At 40.9% G+C, this 19634-nt stretch overlaps 1 protein-coding gene across 1 annotated transcript in view; it reads left to right on the plus strand.

The window, feature by feature from the left end:
• Positions 1-19634, plus strand: part of ppp1r3ab (protein phosphatase 1, regulatory subunit 3Ab) — a 34442-nt gene that overhangs the window by 7621 nt on the left and 7187 nt on the right. The window contains exons 2-3 of the mRNA XM_067999558.1: positions 14874-14932; positions 15040-15164. Coding sequence (XP_067855659.1) covers positions 14874-14932; positions 15040-15164 — 184 coding nt within the window. The remainder of the gene's footprint in view (positions 1-14873; positions 14933-15039; positions 15165-19634) is intronic.

Consider the following 19634-nt stretch of genomic DNA (forward strand, 5'->3'; position numbering starts at 1 on the left):
GAACGAAAATATAATAAAGAATAATCAGCAAAGATTTCAGAAGGGAAAGTTATGCTTGACCAACCTTATTGAATTCTTTGAAGACCTAACAGAAAGAGCAGACAAGGATAATGTAGTAGATGTAATATACTTGGATTTTCAAAAGACCTTCGATAAGGTACCGCATTGCAGACTCATGACAAAGGTCAAAGCATGTGGAGTCAGGGGAAAGGTAGCAGAATGGATAACAAGTTGGCTACAAAACAGAAAACAGAGAATAGAGGTTAAGGATAGCTACTCAAATGGGCAAAAGATGGGAAGTGGTGTTCCACAGGGATCGAGTCTGGGAGCATTGTTGTTCACAATTTACATTAATGATTTGGATTCGGAAATCGGAAATACAATTTCAAAATTTGCAGACGACACCAAATTGGGGGGGTATAGTCAATACAAAGGAAGAATGAATCAAAATGCAAGAGGACATTAATAAACTTGCAGAATAGACGTGTAATTGGCAAATGAATTTCAATATAGATAAGTGTGAGATGGTGCATTTTGGTAGGAAGAATAAGGAGACCACATACTGCCTGGATAATAAGAGTCTAAATGGGATAGAGGAACAAAGGGCCCTGGGGTACAAACACACAAATCACTAAAAGTAGCAACATAGGTTAATAAGGCCACAAAAAAAGGCAAATCAAGCACTGGAATTTATTTCTAGAGGGATAAATTGAAAAGCAGAGAAGTTATGATAAACTTGTATAGAACTTTGGTTAGACCACACTTGGAGTAATGTGCACAGTTCTGGTCTCCATATTATAAAAAGGATATAGAGGCATTGGAGAAGGTGCAAAAAAGATTCACAAGGATGATACCAGAACTGAGAGGATATCCTTATCAGGAAAGGCTGAACAGGCTGGGGCTCTTTTCTCTAGGAAAGAGAAGGCTGAGGGGTGAGCGGATAGGGATCTTTAAGATAATGAAAAGATTTAATAGGGTAGACGTAGAGAAAATGTTTCCACTTGTGGGGGAGTCCAAAACTAGAGGTCATAAATATAAAATAGTCGCTAATAAATCCAACAGGGAATTCAGGAGAAACTTCTTTACCCAAAGAGTGGTAAGAATGTGAAACATGCTACCACAAGGAGTAGTTGAGGCAAATAGCATAGATGCATTTAAGGGGAAACTAGATAAGCACATGAAGGACAAAGGAATAGAAGGGTATGCTGATAGGGTTATATGAAGTAGGGAGGGAGGAGGCTCACGTGGAGCATAAATGCCGGCAGAGACCAGTTGGGCCAAATGGCCTGTTTCTGTGCTGTAGTTTCGATGTGACTCGATGCAATGCAATCATGAATATAGACCGCTTCTAAAAATGTAACTTTTGTTGGTATTATTTTGTTATAATGTAACTCACAGAATATTAAAGAAAACCCTGTTAAAACCAAAAACAAATACGTGCCATTAAGCTGCAGCCATGCATTTTTCATTGCTGCCCTTTTGCTGGATCTAGGGGGAGGGAGGGTTTCACACTGAGCCCAAGGGTAAATAAACCCTTAATTTGGACCAGTTTCTTGCACTAATTTTCTTAAAGATAATCATTACTGCAATTTAAAACAAGTTCTAAGTGATTTTTTGCACTTAAATTAACTACCTTGACATGATGACTAGCAACCTGTTGTCAGCAAATCATAATACAAGTGTTTTTTTTTCATTAAATCAAAGTGTCCCGCCACCTCTAGTTATCCTACTTCAGTTTCATTCCAAATTAAAAAATCAATTTTAGATTTAGTTCAATTCACTTTGATACTCCATAATTGCCCTTCGGATATTATAGCATGTTAATCCTAAAAGTTGAAAGGTCAATTAAACTGAATGCCTTGGAATCCTATAAATTAGTACAAGATTATAATATCAGGCAATGGTGCATGATATTGAGAAGTAAGGAAGCAGGAGAATATGTTACTCAAATGGAGTCATCCTTGTGTGGAGTATTTCTGCTAATATCATTGTTATAAAGCTTCTTTTTAAAATAAATGACACTAGACTGTTTAAAGTTAATAGACTACAAATTTGTGTATGCTTCAGGGCAAACCAATCTTGCAGTGGAGGTCTCAAGCAGGTGTTAAGCCTCTTATTGCATATGCAAAGGGCCTAACGCCTATTTGAGGCATCGCCACGGCGCATGGATTTTTTTTGGCCTTTACCAATATGGCGTGTGGCACGCTTCCAGCTCATTATGAGCGTGCGCTTTCAGCAAATATATTGGAGGCTTTGGAGGCCGTTTAGCGCCTGAAAAATGGGCGTTGTGCAGGCAAATTGCTAGGCTTACACGCCTTATCAAGAAATGTTCAATGATACTTTCTATTTATAATGTCTTTTCTAATTTGGGCACGATAGTTATTCGAAATTTAAATCCCACGTTGGAATTGGGATTCACTGATTATTTTTTAGGGCTAAAGTGCACATTGCAATATTTTTTGATTTGTTACTTTTTCTCTCTCGCAAAAAATACATGAACAAAATTGAAATTAATAAAGCTATTGTATGGTGCATACAATGCATTGGAACTTTTAAGAAGAACAGAATGAAACGAAGCACTCCCTGAGGGAATGTGGGAGGGAAATATGTAGGGCAAGGGAATACACATATACATTGCACTCTCCCTCGGTGCTATTTAAAAAGCAGGAGTGTGGGAGTAAATAGCCCACCATCTGTGTTGGGACTATGTGTTTTGGGAGCAAAATAAAGTAACTTGAAAAATGGGAGATGAATCAAAACAGAAAATGTACACAATGTACAGGGACAACAGATTTGATAATTTACCTAATTATACATTGATGGAGTCTCCCATCAAATTGATGGATGAGACTCAGTTTTTGTAGATGTGCTGATGTGATGTATAGGCCAATCCTGGATGCACATATCACATTAGAAGCCAGTCATGAAGAAAGCTGCTAGCACATTATTTTCCAAAGTTTGATGCAGCAGCTTTTTAAGAACATTGGCCTCGAAATTCTGATGGTTTGTTAGAGCGTAAACCGAGCATATCTATCTGAACTTGAGACTTATCGAGGATATGTAGATTTTACATCCCATTTAACTTCTGCCTTAAATTCCACTAGAAGTGAGGGACGGTATCAGATATGCTGACCCGAGCTAACATTCAGCCATGCAAATGATGGGTTAGGCCATGATGGTCTAGATATTCCTCTGAATTATTGTTCGTTTTCTAGCAGTATTGGGGTAGTAAACAGAGTAAAACAGGTATACTTACTGCCTCAAAACCACCTGTCTAAAATTGCACCAGAGTTATGCTTCTAAAAAATTGGCAGTATCCTTTAAGGCCAACCAGGAGCCTTTCCACCACCTTTAAATGGGATCATACGGACATAGCTAACCCTTCCAACCTATTTTCCCAACCTCCACCCCAAATTATTACTGTTACTGATGACTCAAAGCGTCATGTCAAGATGGTTGATTGGTGATCGGGGTTATTCCCTGCAGTCATGGCTGATGACCCCAATAATCCTTTGGCAGATAGAGGGAGACAACAGATATAATGAGGCCTATGCAATTATAAGAAGTGTGATAGGCATTCTGAGGTCTTGTTTTAGGTACCTGGGTAAATCTGGTGAAGCCCTGCAATACAGTGAATCTGGAGTCTCTAGAATCACTGGAGCATGCTTCATACTACATAACATCACGAGGAAGAAAGACTTGCTGCTTTCGGCAGCTGAAGGCGATGATGAAGGGTGAGGGCGGGGAGGATCTTCCTCCCTACAGCATGAGGACAGTGCACAGGAAGGTTAGGACATGGACTAGGACAGCCAGTAGCCAGCAGCCAGAGAAAGAAAGACACAACATGTAGCTAAGTACTTTCAGTGATGGAATGGGCCAACTTCTGCTGGCAGTGCCAAATGTTGGAGGTTCTGGCTCTTCCCTCTGGTGTCTTCTCTCTTCCTGCAGTACTTTTCTTACTTTTGACTTCTATGGAGATAAGAAGAATGAGAAATGTAATGATTTTCTTTCTAGAATCAAAGAATCATAGAAGTTTACAGCATGGAAACAGGCCCTTTGGCCCAACATGTCCATGTCGCCCAGTTTATACCACTAAGCTAGTCCCAATTGCCTGCACTTGGCCCATATCCCTCTATACCCATCTTACCCATGTAACTGTCCAAATGCTTTTTAAAAGACAAAATTGTACCCGCCTCTACTACTGCTTCTAGCAGCTCGTTCCAGACACTCACCACCCTTTGAGTGAAAAAATTACTCCTCTGGACCCTTTTGTATCTCTCCCCTCTCACCTTAAATCTATGCCCCCTCGTTATAGACTCCCCTACCTTTGGGAAAAGATTTTGACTATCTACCTTATCTATGCCCCTCATTATTTTATAGACTTCTATAAGATCACCCCTAAACCTCCTACTCTCCAGGGAAAAAAGTCTCAGTCTATCCAACCTCTCCCTATAAGTCAAACCATCAAGTCCCGGTAGCATCCTAGTAAATCTTTTCTGCACTCTTTCTAGTTTAATAATATCCTTTCTATAATAGGGTGACCAGAACTGTGCACAGTATTCCAAGTGTGGCCTTACTAATGTCTTGTACAACTTCAATAAGACATCCCAACTCCTGTATTCAATGTTCTGACCAATGAAACCAAGCATGCTGAATGCCTTCTTCACCACCCTATCCACCTGTGACTCCACTTTCAAGGAGCTATGAACCTGTACTCCTAGATCTCTTTGTTCTATAACTCTCCCCAACGCCCTACCATTAACGGAGTAGGTCCTGGCCCGATTCGATCTACCAAAATGCATCACCTCACATTTATCTAAATTAAACTCCATCTGCCATTCATCGGCTCACTGGCCCAATTTATCAAGATCCCGTTGCAATCCTAGATAACCTTCTTCACTGTCCACAATGCCACCAATCTTGGTGTCATCTGCAAACTTACTAACCATGCCTCCTAAATTCTCATCCAAATCATTAATATAAATAACAAATAACAGCGGACCCAGCACCGATCCCTGAGGCACACCGCTGGTCACAGGCCTCCAGTTTGAAACACAACCCTCTACAACCACCCTCTGTCTTCTGTCGTCAATCCAATTTTGTATCCAATTGGCTACCTCACCTTGGATCCCGTGAGATTTAACCTTATGTAACAACCTACCATGCGGTACCTTGTCAAAGGCTTTGCTAAAGTCCATGTAGACCACGTCTACTGCACAGCCCTCATCTATCTTCTTGGTTACCCCTTCAAAAAACTCAATCAAATTCGTGAGACATGATTTTCCGCTCACAAAACCATGCTGACTGTTCCTAATCAGTTCCTGCCTCTCCAAATGCCTGTAGATCCTGTCCCTCAGAATACCCTCTAACAACTTACCCACTACAGATGTCAGGCTCACCGGTCTGTAGTTCCCAGGCTTTTCCCTGCCGCCCTTCTTAAACAAAGGCACAACATTTGCTACCCTCCAATCCTCAGGCACCTCACCCGTAGCTGTCGATGATTCAAATATCTCTGCTAGGGGACCCGCAATTTCCTCCCTAACCTCCCATAACATCCTGGGATACATTTCATCAGGTCCCGGAGATTTATCTACCTTGATGCGCGTTAAGACTTCCAGCACCTCCCTCTCTGTAATATGTACACTCCTCAAGACATCACTATTTATTTCCCCAAGTTCCCTAACATCCATGCCTTTCTCAACCGTAAATACCGATGTGAAATATTCATTTAGGATCTCACCCATCTCTTGTGGTTCCGCACATAGATGACCTTGTTGATCCTTAAGAGGCCCTACTCTCTCCCTAGTTACTCTTTTGCCCTTTATGTATTTGTAGAAGCTCTTTGGATTCTCCTTTGCCTTATCTGCCAAAGCAATCTCATGTCCCCTTTTTGCCCTCCTGATTTCTCTCTTAACTCTACTCCGGCAATCTCTATACTCTTCAAGGGATCCACTTGATCCCAGCTGCCTATGCATGTCATATGTCTCCTTCTTCTTTTTGACTAGGGCCTCAATCTCCCGAGTCATCCAAGGTTCCCTACTTCTACCAGCCTTGCCCTTCACTTTATAAGGAATGTACTTACCCTGAACCCTGGTTAACACACTTTTGAAAGCCTCCCACTTACCAGACGTCCCTTTGCCTGCCAACAGACTCTCCCAATCAACTTCTGAAAGTTCCTGTCTAATACCATCAAAATTGGCCTTTCCCCAATTTAGAATTTTAACTTTTGGGCCAGACCTATCATTCTCCATAGCTATCTTAAAACTAATGGAATTATGATCACTGGTCCCAAAGTGATCCCTCACTAGCACTTCTGTCACCTGCCCTTCCTTATTTCCCAAGAGGAGGTCAAGTTTTGCCCCCTCTCTAATCGGGCCATCCACATACTGAATGAGAAATTCCTCCTGAATACACTCAACAAATTTCTCTCCATCCAAGCCCCTAATGCTATGGCTGTCCCAGTCAATGTTGGGAAAGTTAAAGTCCCCTACTATTACCACCCTATTTTTCTTGCAGCTGTCTGTAATCTCCTTACATATTTGCTCCTCAATTTCCCGTTGACTATTTGGGGGTCTGTAGTACAATCCTATCAAAGTGATCTCTCCCTTCTTATTTTTCAGTTCTACCCATATAGACTCAGTGGGCGAACCCTCGGATATATCCCCTCTCACTACTGCCGTGATGTTCTCCCTAATCAAGAACGCAACTCCCCCTCCTCTCTTACCTCCTGCTCTATCTTTCCTATAGCATCTGTACCCTGGAACATTGAGCTGCCAGTCCTGCCCCTCCCTTAGCCATGTTTCAGTAATAGCTATAACATCCCAGTCCCATGTACCCATCCATGCCCTGAGTTCATCTGCCTTGCCCATTAGACTTCTTGCATTGAAATAAATGCAGTTTAATCTAGACTTCCCTTGGTCTTTGCCCTGTTTTCTCAGACCATCTGTCCGGTCATGTTTTGTACACTCTCCCTTACTGCCTTTTGTTTCTGTCACCACTTTACTTCCCACTGACTTCCTGCATCGGTTCCCATCCCCCTGCCATATTAGTTTAAACCCTCCCCAACAGCACTAGCAAACACTCCCCCTAGGACATTGGTTCCAGTCCTGCCCAGATGCAGACCGTCCAATTTGTACTGGTCCCACCTCCCCCAGAACCGGTTCCAATGGCCCAGGAATTTGAATCCCTCCCTCTTGCACCATCTCTCAAGCCACGTATTCATTCTAGCTATCCTGTCATTCCTACTCTGACTAGCCCGTGGCACTGGTAGCAATCCTGAGATTACTACCTTTGAGGTCCTACTTTTTAGTTTAACTCCTAACTCCCTAAATTCAGCTTGTAGGACCTCATCCCGTTGTTTACCTATATCGTTGGTACCTATATGCACCATTTTTTTCTTCCTGTTAGGCTCAGATTTCCCCTGTGCCAGCTGACATTGTAAATGATTCCTGCTTCTCAGATACTGTTCCCATTCCTTTCAAAACTGTTGTCATCACCCCATCTCAAAAACCCACTCTCGACCCCTGTGTCCTTGCAAACTACCGGCCCATCTCCAACCACCCTTTCCTTTCCAAAGTCCTTGAATGCCTCTCAAATCCGTGCCCATTTTTCATGAAACTCCATGTTTGAATCTCTCTAATCAGAATTTTTCCCTGCTATTGCACTGAAATGCCCCTAATCAAAGTCACTGTGATGACTGTGACCGTGGTGCAATAACCTTCCTCATCCTTCTCGACCTCTCTGCAGCCTTTGACGTGGTCCACCACACCATCCTCCTATAACACCTCTCCTCCGTTGTCCAGCTCACTGGGACTCACTTGGTTCCACTCACAAATCGTAGCCAGAACACCTCTAGCAATGTCTACTCTTCCCTTCCTCACACCACTACCTCTGGAGTCCCACAAGATCTATTCTTGGCCCCCTCCACTTCCTCCTGGTGACATCATCCGAAGACATAGGGTCAGGTTCCACATGTATGCTAACGGCACTCAGCTCTATATTTTTAAAATAAATATTACACTGCTTACCTAAAACATGTGATATGAATGCACTAAGACAAATGCATTACTGAAAAATACAACACCAAGCCCGATTACGGACATATCATCTTCTGGTTTATTTTTATTAATCACTGAGGTCTCCCTTCCACGTGTTCAGTTTATAAATGGAAATAAATATGCAGAGCTGCTTGTAATCGTACAGCACTTAATATGTTTGTGATAGCAATGTGGGATTAAGCCTATATTGAAAAGAAATTACAACTTCTAAGTTAGTTTGCATAAAATCTCATGATAAAATTACTAATAAATGGAAACTATTAGTGTGCAACTAATAATGGCTACAAACAGTTCAGAAACGAATGATACCAACGCACCCAAAATTGATTCATCAGTAACTTACTCTGTTTTTTTTTGGTCTGCTGTGTTTTCACATATAAATAACAGTACCATTACATCTATATCGGACCATCTACCAGAACGTGTACATTACAGTAGTTTCTGACTTATGAAAGAACCGTCATAATCTTTGCCGAAGACATTGCATCCCCAGCAATGATTACTCACCACTGCAGTGGTCAAATTATAATCAAAACAAACCTCGCTCGTTCTTACTCAGTGTGAAGTTTATCATCTCTACCAACTGTATGTTCAGCAGGGCAGGTTATTGCACCTCAATTGCCATTAAATTTGATTTGGTCATGAAACCCTGACATGCTGTTGTCAGTACTTATGATCAGCTTTACTGGTTCGGACTCAAGAGCATTTCTACCTCTAGCCATGCAGGATAATATGAACTGCTTACTGCTTTAGGATTTTAGGTTGACAAACCTCTGCTCTTCACTTTGATTTTATGGCATGTAAAATGGCACATCACTGCATTAGTATGGGCTTTCATTTTAGGCTTGGTGTAGTCTGTAACTGATGCCAGTCTATGTCTGTGCTACTTGTTGTCAGTTGATAAAAAATATCTGGAGGTTGAAGTCTTACAGTGCCATCTGCGAATGTACAAATACTGTTTGAACTTACTTGTTGATTTTCTGGATTTAAATGTCTTAACTTACATTAAAATAAAGGAAAAAGGACAGTAAATGTTACCTGGGAAATTAAGTAATTAGGATGATTACATAAATGAATTTCTAAATCAAGCAGTTTATAGTCATTCATACAGTGTAATGTGGTGAGTTAAAAATTAAGCCATGTGTTAGTCTGAACATATATTGTAAATAAAATTGAAATAAGAATATTAATCATTGGTGAATTCACTATTGAATTTTACACATTTAACTAAAAGTCAGCCTTTCAATATTTAATTCAAATGGATTTGTTCAAAGTATTTTAAACAGTCCATACATTGTTAGCAATTGTGGCTCTATTATCAGCAATCTGTCAAATATTTAAAAAAATTAATCAGAACTGTGATTTATATCTGCTACCCTGTGATAATTTAAAGAAATCTTTATTTTAGATGTTGGTTGCTGAAAAATCATGTTGTTTTGGAAGTTGCAATGAGGCTCAAAGAGTTAAATATTGGTGACAAGGCAAATAAGTATCAAATTTCATAGGCTCAGTTCTCCAATGTAGATCTGAAAATTCTTGGCTGGATTTCACATGTGCCTTCCTTAGAAGGGAGAGGCTTGTTCGTAGCACATCTCAAAACTCATCTGTCAATTTTTTTGCAGTAATAGCTAGGGTATGGCCTGAGTTTCAGTGACTAAAAAATCTATTTTGAAACTCAGCACAAGCACCTACTTGGCGCTCTATAATGACTGTTCTAAATGCGTGCTCCTGATACTGGATGGGTCTATCAAACTGTACGAGTAAAGGATTAATTTCACACAGAATGCCAAATGTTTTACAAGGATCTTTGGGAAGTGGGGGAGGGGAAATGATGGAAGCAGGTCTTGTGAGACTACAGGGTAGATATTAACCCCCCCCCCCCCCTCCAACGACAGGGAAGGAGAGAGTCAGGGTAGGGGTCAAAAGTTAAACATCACGAAACGTGACCCCAACTCGCCGCGTAAGCACCTGCCACCATTTATGCAGCGGCAGGTTGCGTGGTGTGCCTCTGTCCCATCTTGGAGAGACGGGACACTTCATTATCATATTTAAATCAGGCTCCCACAGTGCAGTTGGGTTCCTGATTTAAATCTAATGGTTGCCAGCCGGGTTTCCCAGGGCTTGGGAAACCCGGCAGCGAAATGGAGACGGGAGCAGCCGGATGCAGGAAGTAAGTGCTTTTTAGACCACTCCTTGTGAGCCAGGAGGATCAGGAGTACTCCCCCCTGGCCCCTTCTGCCGATCGCAGCCATTCCTCGCTGCCACGATCAGCCAACCCCCCCACCCCTTCAAACCTCCATCCCCAGCCTCTTGCCAACACCCTCCACCTTCAAACCCCGATATGTCCCTCCCCCCCACAATTGTCTTTACCCGCAACCGCACTCCCTCGCTCCTTCTCCGCATTCCTGTAAACAACCCTACATCTCATAGCCCCGATTTTAACCTGGAACATGATTCGGGTGGGCGGGAAGGGTGGGGAAATTGAGCTACCGAACCCCTCTGCCCCCCCCACCCCGCCCTGACATTGGCAGAGTGAGGCCCAGGTGATTTCCAGTCAGTTGTCCACCAAAATGAGCAGGAAGTGGCTGATTGACGGGAGAGGAAATTTGGATGGCAGGAGACCGCTGGCTGGCACCAAAGGGCGGCTTGCCGGCAAGAAGGTAGATCACGGGGAGGGGATTAATCGAGGGTCTTGTGGGAAGCAAGGGGGGAGCCTAGGGCAGGGGAGGCCTGAACACTCCTTGTGGAACCTGAAGGAGCATTCCTGCTCTTCCTGGCCCAACGAGGAAAGTAATGAAACTTGCCTTAAATGGCCTCTTCTGGTCCTAGATCCTCTTCTCACTGTCTTCACCTGGCGGGAAAGGCACAACGGCTTGCCCGCTCAGGCCAAAGTTAAAATTTCAGTTGGGGCCCGTTGACGTTAACAGGCCTCGATCTGCATTTTTAGTGAAGAGTTCCGCTGGCTTTAGGCAGGAGTCCATGTTGCCTGCTCAGAAGAGCAAGTTAAAATTGAATACTGAGGGATCTGTGTGAGTTGTTGGCACCTAAGTCAACCGGCCGATTTTACTATCCACCTGCTTGGTTTCCACCTGACAGGTAGGGTTAAAATCAGCCCTTGTGTTCCATTAATAAAGCACTATTTTATGCCAATTTCTCACTATATATATATATATATGTGTATTTTTTTTTGGTCTGTGGTTATTTACTAATTGTAGAGTACAATCAGATCTCTGATGGCATTGTTCTTGGTGAGTTGGATGATGTGCTACTTTATAACTAGAATAGTGTTCATGCCTTGTAGGGGATAACATCACAGAAAATGTCAAATTCTGTTTTTATTAAATGATGTTCTGGTGCTTTATTTTTGGTGCTATGTGGGTTAAATTTTGAATTCCACACTTCTGTCCTATTCATTGAAGTCAATGGAAAAGAAAATGGGGCAGTGTGCAAAACGGGTGGCCAATTCGCTATCACCCATTTCACACTGCTGCCCAAGACCAATTAAGCATGGTATTGAGGAATCAAGCACGGTATTGAGGAATTAAGCATAGTATTGAGGATCCCCTCATGAGATGCTTTAATGCATGACCAAGATTCAACCAATCAGTCCTGTCATTGAACAAATGGCAATATACAGTCTCTGTTACTTGGTGAGACCAGACAACAATTTTTGAATGCTGAAAAAGACAAGTACAAAGCAATGGATTTATCACTACACAGGTACATAGATATACATTGCGAAAACACCTTATCATGTTTCTCAGAAATGTGTCATGGCACTTCAGTACAATTAATTACTTTGAAGTGCAGTGACTGTTGTTATGGAACATAAGGAATAGGAGCAGGAGTAGGCCATACAGCCCCTCGAGCCTGCTCTGCTATTCAATAAGATCATGACTGATCTTCGACCTCAACGCCACTTTCCCGCCCAATTCCCATATCCCTTGATTCCCTTAGAGTCCAAAAATCTATCGATCCCACTCTTGAATATACTCAATGGCTGAGCATCCACAGACCTCTGGGGTAGAGAATTCCAAAGATTCACAACCCTCTGAGTGAAGAAATTTCCTCATCTCAGTCCTAAATGGCCGACCCCTCATCCTGATACTCTGCCCCAAAGTTCTAGACTCTCCAGCCAGGGGAAACAACCTCTCAGTATCTACCCTGTCAAGCCCTCTCAGAATCTTATATATTTTAATGAAATCGCCTCTCATTCTTCGAAATTCCAGAGTGTATATGCCCATTCTACTCAATCTCTCCTCATAGGACAACCCTCTCATCCAGGAATCAATCGAGTGAACCTTTGTTGTATTGCCTCAAAGGCAAGTATATCCTTCCTTAGGTAAGAAGACCAAAATTTTATACAGTACTCCAGGTCTGGTCTCACCAAAGCCCTGTACAATTGCACCAAGACTTCCTTAGTCTTGCATTCCAACCGCCTTGCAATAAAGGCCAACATACCATTTGCCTTCCTAATTGCTTGCTGTACCTGCAAATCGACTTTATGTGTTTGGTGTACAAGGACACCCAAATCCCCCTGAACACCAACATTTAATAGCTTCTCACCATTTAAAAAATATTCTGTTTTTCTATTCTTCCTACCAAAGTGAATAGCCTCACATTTCTCCACATTATATTCCTTCTGCTACCTTCTTGCCCACTCATGTAACCTGTCTATATCCCTTTGCAGACTCTTTGCATCCTCCTCACAGCTAACTTTCGCACCTAGCTTTGTATCGTCAGCAAACTTGGATACATTACACTCAGTCCCTTCATCTAATTCATTAATATAGATTTTAAATAGCTGAGGCCCAAGCCTGCCAACCTGAAAATGACCCGTTTATTCCTACTGTCTGTTTTCTGTCCATTGACCAATCCTCTATCCTTGCTAATATATTATCCCCAACCCCATGAGCCCTTATCTTGTGTAACAACTTTTTGTATGGCACCTTATCAAATGCCTTTTGAAAATCCAAATATACTACATCCACTGGTTCCCCTTTATCTACCCTGCTAGTTACATCCTCAAAAACCTCTAATAGATTTGTCAAACACGATTTCCCTTTTCTTAAAACCATGTTGACTCTGCCTAATCATGTTATGATTTTCTAAGTGCCCTGTTACCACGACTTTAATAATGGATTCCAGCATTTTCCTGACTACTGATGTCAGGCTAACTGGTCTGTAATTCCTTGTTTTTTCTCTCCCTTCTTTCTTGAATAGCGGTGTTACATTTGCTACCTTCCAATCCACTGAGTCTGTTCTAGAATCTCAGGAATTTTGGAAGATCTCAACTAATGCATCCAGTCTCTCTGCAGCCATCTCTTTTAGGACCCTAGGATGTAGGCCATCAGGTCATGGGGATTTGTTGGCTTTTAGTCCCATTAATTTCGCCAGTACTTATTCTTTACTAATATTAATTACTTTAAGTTCCTCACTCTCATTAGACGCATGTGATTGAAAAACAGTAACAGATTCCTTCCGTCATGTACTGGAGAAATCGAAACAGGTGTCTAGTTGAAGATCTTGTTCTTCAAATGATCTGCCTATCCTTAGTCTCCAGAATTGTATAGTCGTATGTTCATTATTACTTGTGTTTTTACATATCTACAGTAATGATATTATAAAGGGGAAAAATATAAATCTGTTCACATCATTTGACACTGCACCGAGAATATGCAACATCACTGCCAAATAGGAGCAGCCTCTCAAAGAACCGAGCTGATATTGTGTCTCCCCCATGATTTGGCTAATTGAAAATCTATTATATTTTGACAAGCTGACTTTCACCAAGCTTTAAAGTTAATATTGTCTCACCTGACAATTGGTAACAGAAAGTCGAAGAGACAATTGAGAATTCAGAGAGTATGTGGATGACAGTTTATCTGCATGCTGGATACATTTCATTTTAATATCATCAGCAACTATTGCAATACCCTCATTGGTATTCATGAGAGGTAGAAATCAATTTCAAGTACTGGAAGTAGTCTGTCACATTGACCCCCTAGGCCAATTAAACCTCTCTACTACTTGGAGTACAGTTTAAACTGCATTGAGATTTACAAGTAAGGCATGTATTTAGTCTTGCTGCAAATAGTATATTAGGTATAGTAGTATCCTTAGACATGATGGATGAGATTTTCCTCTTTGTGGGGCAGAGTAGTAGCAGGATGGGACTTCTGCCTGCTCCTTTGACTCTGTCACAACCCCAACCCATTTTCCTGGGCTAAGGGTCATTTTGCATGCAAGGCAGGTTCTTGGTAGGAGTCCTGCCACCAAGAAGGAGCCTGCCATTGTAAGTCATGGAAATCGGGTGGCGGGGTTGGGGAGCAGTGCTGCAGCATCAAAAGTGACAGCAAGTACATTAAAGAGGCAGAAGAGCCCTAAAGATGCAGACACTTAGTCGCTTGGTAGGCCTTGGCAGACACCACTTGCCACTTTCTTCCAAGTGGACCTGGGGAGCAGCGGTAAGAGGGTCGGATTGGAGGAAAATGGATGAGTAAGCTGGGCCTTGTCCTTCTTGCTGGCGTTTACATGCCATTGGCTGGAAAGAGGTGGCTAGTGGTGGTCCCAGTGGGCACAGGGGGAGAGAAATGGAGCTCAGAACAGGGAGGCGGCGGTAAATCAGGTCGCCCAAATTTTCCCCATTTTCTGCCATGCTATCAGATGGGATTGCAGAGGGAAATCCAGACCCATATATTTTAGAAACTCTGGCTAAGAAAGCAGTCTTACACTAAAGTCTTGTCTGGTTAAACTTAATCCAAGAAGCTTTATCTTATATTGTTCTTACAAATTGCATCATATGTTTTTTTAAAGCAAAGAGATCCTGGAAACAGCCTATGATGATGGCCGTATGATGCTACCAAGTACTGAAGGTATAAATTGATCCATTTTAAGCTGTATATACCTTTGGCATAATATTGCTAAAAAGAGCTGTCTATGATAAGTAACTGATATTGTTTCTGAATTTACCCAATCTCAGCCCAACAGGAAAATAAAGAGATGATTTTGGAAATGAACACAATCACACAATGGAATACTGAAAGCCTGTTTGATGAAAACACAGAACAAAAAGTAGCAAAAAGTAAACAACAACCAGACACACAGGTAAGGAATATTTATTCATCGCCCATTGTAAATATTTTTTATATTTATATTTTGACCCCATTTCCCTTTTCCCCTAACCCAAACACGGCCTGATGCCTTCAGCTGGGAAGGTTGGCAAAGGAGTCATTAATTCCTTGACTACTTCTACACGCTTCTGCAACGAAGTGGCATGTTTTTTCCTCCCATTTAGCTGAACCAATCCATTGCTTTGAAACCTACCTAAGAAATAAACTCATGCATAGGTGGTAAATCCTAGCTCTTCAAGCCATTATCAATGAATTGGAAAGCAAGTATTTTAACTACTGTGGTTCTGAGTTGCTGGCTCATGTTAGTATTTCAGTTTTGAATTGAAAAGTTTATACATGAAGGGTGGATATACGTTGGTCCAAATCCAGCCCAGTTAGATGGAGCAAAATCATCAGTCTCTGTCAACTGTACTGCTCCTAAGTAAAATGATTTTGCTCAGTTGTAACCCGATTTCTAACACATATGACTCCACTGTAGAAAACTGTCAGATATTAAGGAGACACTCTAAGTCCAATTTTCTGAATGTGCACTCCCACTGGGAGCACACATTTGGAAAATTGACCTTTTTGATTCAAAAAGAATTGGTTAATGTGGGAAATAGAAATGTCAGGCTGGCACAGCAGGCGTGGACATCTCAAGCTGGTTTAAGATTTAAAGGTGAGACAAAGTAGAGGGAATTTTGCCTTATAGATAAACCATGTCGAGGGAATGCTTGTGCTGATGTGTGCAACAAATTGAAAATTCACCATTCCTTAACATCAGCATTGCTCTCTTTTGTCAGCACAGCAATTCACCAAAAGTAATTTTTTTAAAGTGTAGGTTGTTTTTTTTTAAATGAGGGTTTCTGCCTTTAATGACTTTCATCATTTATAGAGGTACTTCACTCTTACAAATTTGTGGAGACCACAAATAATTCATCATATCAATATTGCGACTGAGTTTCTTTTACAGATTCGAGTGATAAAATTGCCATTACTTAAACCCGTTATTATGAGATGTTCATAATAATAAATATTGTAATAAAGCAGCTTAGCTATAGACGTTTCTGCATATTGAACCTTGTAGGTATCTGATTTTAAGGTTTCTGATGGGATCTGACAATAATGTGGTTGCATTAACTTACAGTTTTACAAAATTGTTTAATAGCACAGTGATTGTGGACTCAGAAGTTCTGGCAATTGTCACTAAATAATGTGATCATACTTTCAACATTTGGTGAACCCGCACACCTGGTTCTTAGTCCTGTAGCATCTTAATAACAAAATATCCTTTAATGTGTAATCATACTTTTTGTTTTTAAAGCCGTATGAATAACCTTATGTTTCTCAATATGAAATGTCATTTGACATTCATCTGCTCAAATTGCTAGGTGTTTACAGATTTCTTTGAACAGTTTTACTCTCACTGGAACATATTGCTTACCCAAACAAACTTATGTCATCCTTAAACTTAGATGGTATGCTTACAATAACCTCATCAAAATTTTAACAACCAGGGTCTAAGGTCTGATCACTGTGGGGCTTCACTGGTCAATGGTTACCAATTAGAACAATTATCATTGATAACTACCCTCTGTTTTCTATTATCTGGCCAATTAAGTGCTGGATTGCCTGAATTAAAACAAGCCATATAATAACAGGCAATGACCCATTTGGGGCCCAGTGGGTAATAGCAGCATGTGACAAAAATGCAAGAAATTGCTGTAACTAATTGATCTATGGAAAAAAGAAACAAGGATAAAAGAAAAACACATGGAAAATATTTTATTAGGAGATGCAAATTACCTCATCTTATTTTTGGATGCAAGTTTTGTGAAATGGAACTTAATTTTTTTAAATAGTGAGGGAATTCTACTAATGGTGTTTTGGACTGCAATTCTACATATTTTGTTAGCTTCAAACTTCTTAATTTGTAATATGCTAAATTGAAGGTGGGGAATATGAAATTGGAAGTCAGACCACCCAATTATAGGCAGGGAGCATCTTCCAAGAGATCAGGTATTTCTGGATTGCTCATCAAAAAATTAGAAGGAATTTGATGTAAACCCATTCCACAGATGCATTCTCCTATTTCACCACTAGGTAACACATATTCATCCTTTTCTTCCCCTCACTGTCCACCACTGGATTGACAGGTGATTATTACAGTGTAAGTTTTTTCCCACACTTTTATCTTGTGTCATGGCCAGATCGCAGATTCCACAAGCAGCCCGTGTCTCCTATGAACCAAAACCTGCGACCTTACATGTGCCGTTTAAGGATTAGCATGCGCAGGTTTAACTATTAGCATCTAATGGGTGTATACTGCTTACTGAAGAATATGTGGGATGTCCATTCCTTTCAAAATAGCATACTGTCATGCTATCTGACTAATGTGTGCAGGTTCCAACTATTTTGTTAGATTTATTTACAGGTTAAGTAATATACAGAAGCTAAAGACACAGCGAGATGCTCAACAGCAAAAAAAAATGTGAAGGACGATTCAGTCCACAGGGGGTTAATCAACTCGTTTTAGAAATTGTGGGGCTTAAATCTATTAGCACCCAAACCAGGTGCGATTCTAGGAACTAAATTCACCTTTAGGCCTCATCATCATAATTCAGGTGAGCCATAGGTACCAATCAGGCACCCCAATGCAGTTCACCTGTCAGGGCATTACCAATTTCGCCCCACTCCGAGGCCCACAGGTAAGTCCACGAGGGGGGAAAGATGATTGGGAGGGGTCAAGGGAAGGCTGGCAGGAGCCTGCAGTTTTGTGGAGCCAAGAGGAGCACCCCTGCTCCTTCCAACTCCACAAATACCATATTCCTGGAAGTGTCGGTGCCTTTTTCTGAGTGGCTTCCAGCAGTCCCTTTAAGGGTCGTTGGTTAGACTAATCAAGACCCAGAAATACCAGTCTGAGCTTGTGCATTGCTGCCTAGAAAAAGGCCCCAACCAATTTAGCAGTGGCCCGGATGCCCATGGCAGGTCAGGTGCCGGCCTCTGCCCTACTAAATTGGTTATTATTATGTCCATTTTAGGCCTATGAAATGGCCACAATGATGTTAAATTTAGACTCCAGTATATCTTGCATAGTCTGATAAGCGGCAAGACTTTTGGATGAAATGGTCAGGTTTGTTTCTTGGTAGACTTTCAAGGGGAGATGTTGTACATGAATGATCCAAATTCTAGTTTGCCCATTGAGTTTGGATGCTTTTGCCAGAACTAATGCCCAACCTGTGATTTATGCCATGGAATTTCTTTCATGTTATAGCTATTTCTTTTCAAGTAAACAAACAAACTGAGATTTTAATAGATCTTACACCTTGTGAGATGAGGTATTATTGTCTGCGTATTTGCCATTTCCTCCATATCATTCTCCCGACATGATGTTTTGCCCCATAATGGCTTGCCCAATTGCTCTGTTATCAGAAGGAATAGAATTGTCTACTCCACTGTCAATTCATAGTTATTAACATTTCAAATTGTCTGTTCCAGTTTGTTGGCAGTTTCCATAAGCAGTCCGACTCTCCTAGGAACAAAACTGTGATCGTATATGGACATCCCACATTGTCCACCATAATCAATTGTTTATATACAAAGCACAACCATTGTTATAATTGTACTTGCTTTTTATCAGATGGTATGCATTATTTGTCAGAGGTATGCTATTCAATGGAACATAGAATCCGGTCAAATTTTTATTACATGGTAATTTACCATCCTCACTACATAGTGCCTGTGAAGATTTGATTTCAAATAAAAATGAGTAAAGTCTGTTGATTAAAGATTTTCACTCATTCAAGTCTGTCAAATAAATGGCAGATCTTACGTGAAATAGCCTTTTAAATCCTCTTTTCATATGGAAATTATAAATAATATATTAGCTATGCAAATTTCTGTCTGTTTTAAATGTGACTTTCAGCTAATACTAAATAATGCAATAATTTTATGCTTTATTTTGTTCGCATTTTTTAAATGTTTGCTGCAAAACAATAGGTTAACTTAGTTAAACCGCTGAAATAGTGAATTCTTCCTGTGGTCTGGCTTTTATATAAACATGCAAAATTTGAAGACTTTTAATGTTTATTAGTCATTCATTTAAGGATCATGAAAGTACATTTTAGCTTGTGTACAGTGGAAGAATTCTGACCTCTGAGTCAGAAGGTTATTGGTTCAAGTCTCATTACAGGACTTGAGCATATAATCTCAACTGACACTCCATTGCAGTGCTATGGGAGCGCTGTACTGTCGGAAGTGCCGTCTTTCAGATGAGATATTAAACTGAAGTCCCGTCTGCCCCCTCAGGTGAATGTAAAAGGTTCCATGGCACTATTTAAAGAAGAGCAGGCAAGTTCTCCCAGTTTTATTGGCCAATATTTATTCCTCAACCAATATCACTAAAACTGTTTAGTTGGCCTCTTATCTTATTTCTATTTATGGGACCTTGCTGTACATAAATTGA

Source organism: Heptranchias perlo, chromosome 18, assembly GCF_035084215.1.
Source record: "Heptranchias perlo isolate sHepPer1 chromosome 18, sHepPer1.hap1, whole genome shotgun sequence".
Lineage (NCBI taxonomy): Eukaryota > Metazoa > Chordata > Chondrichthyes > Hexanchiformes > Hexanchidae > Heptranchias > Heptranchias perlo.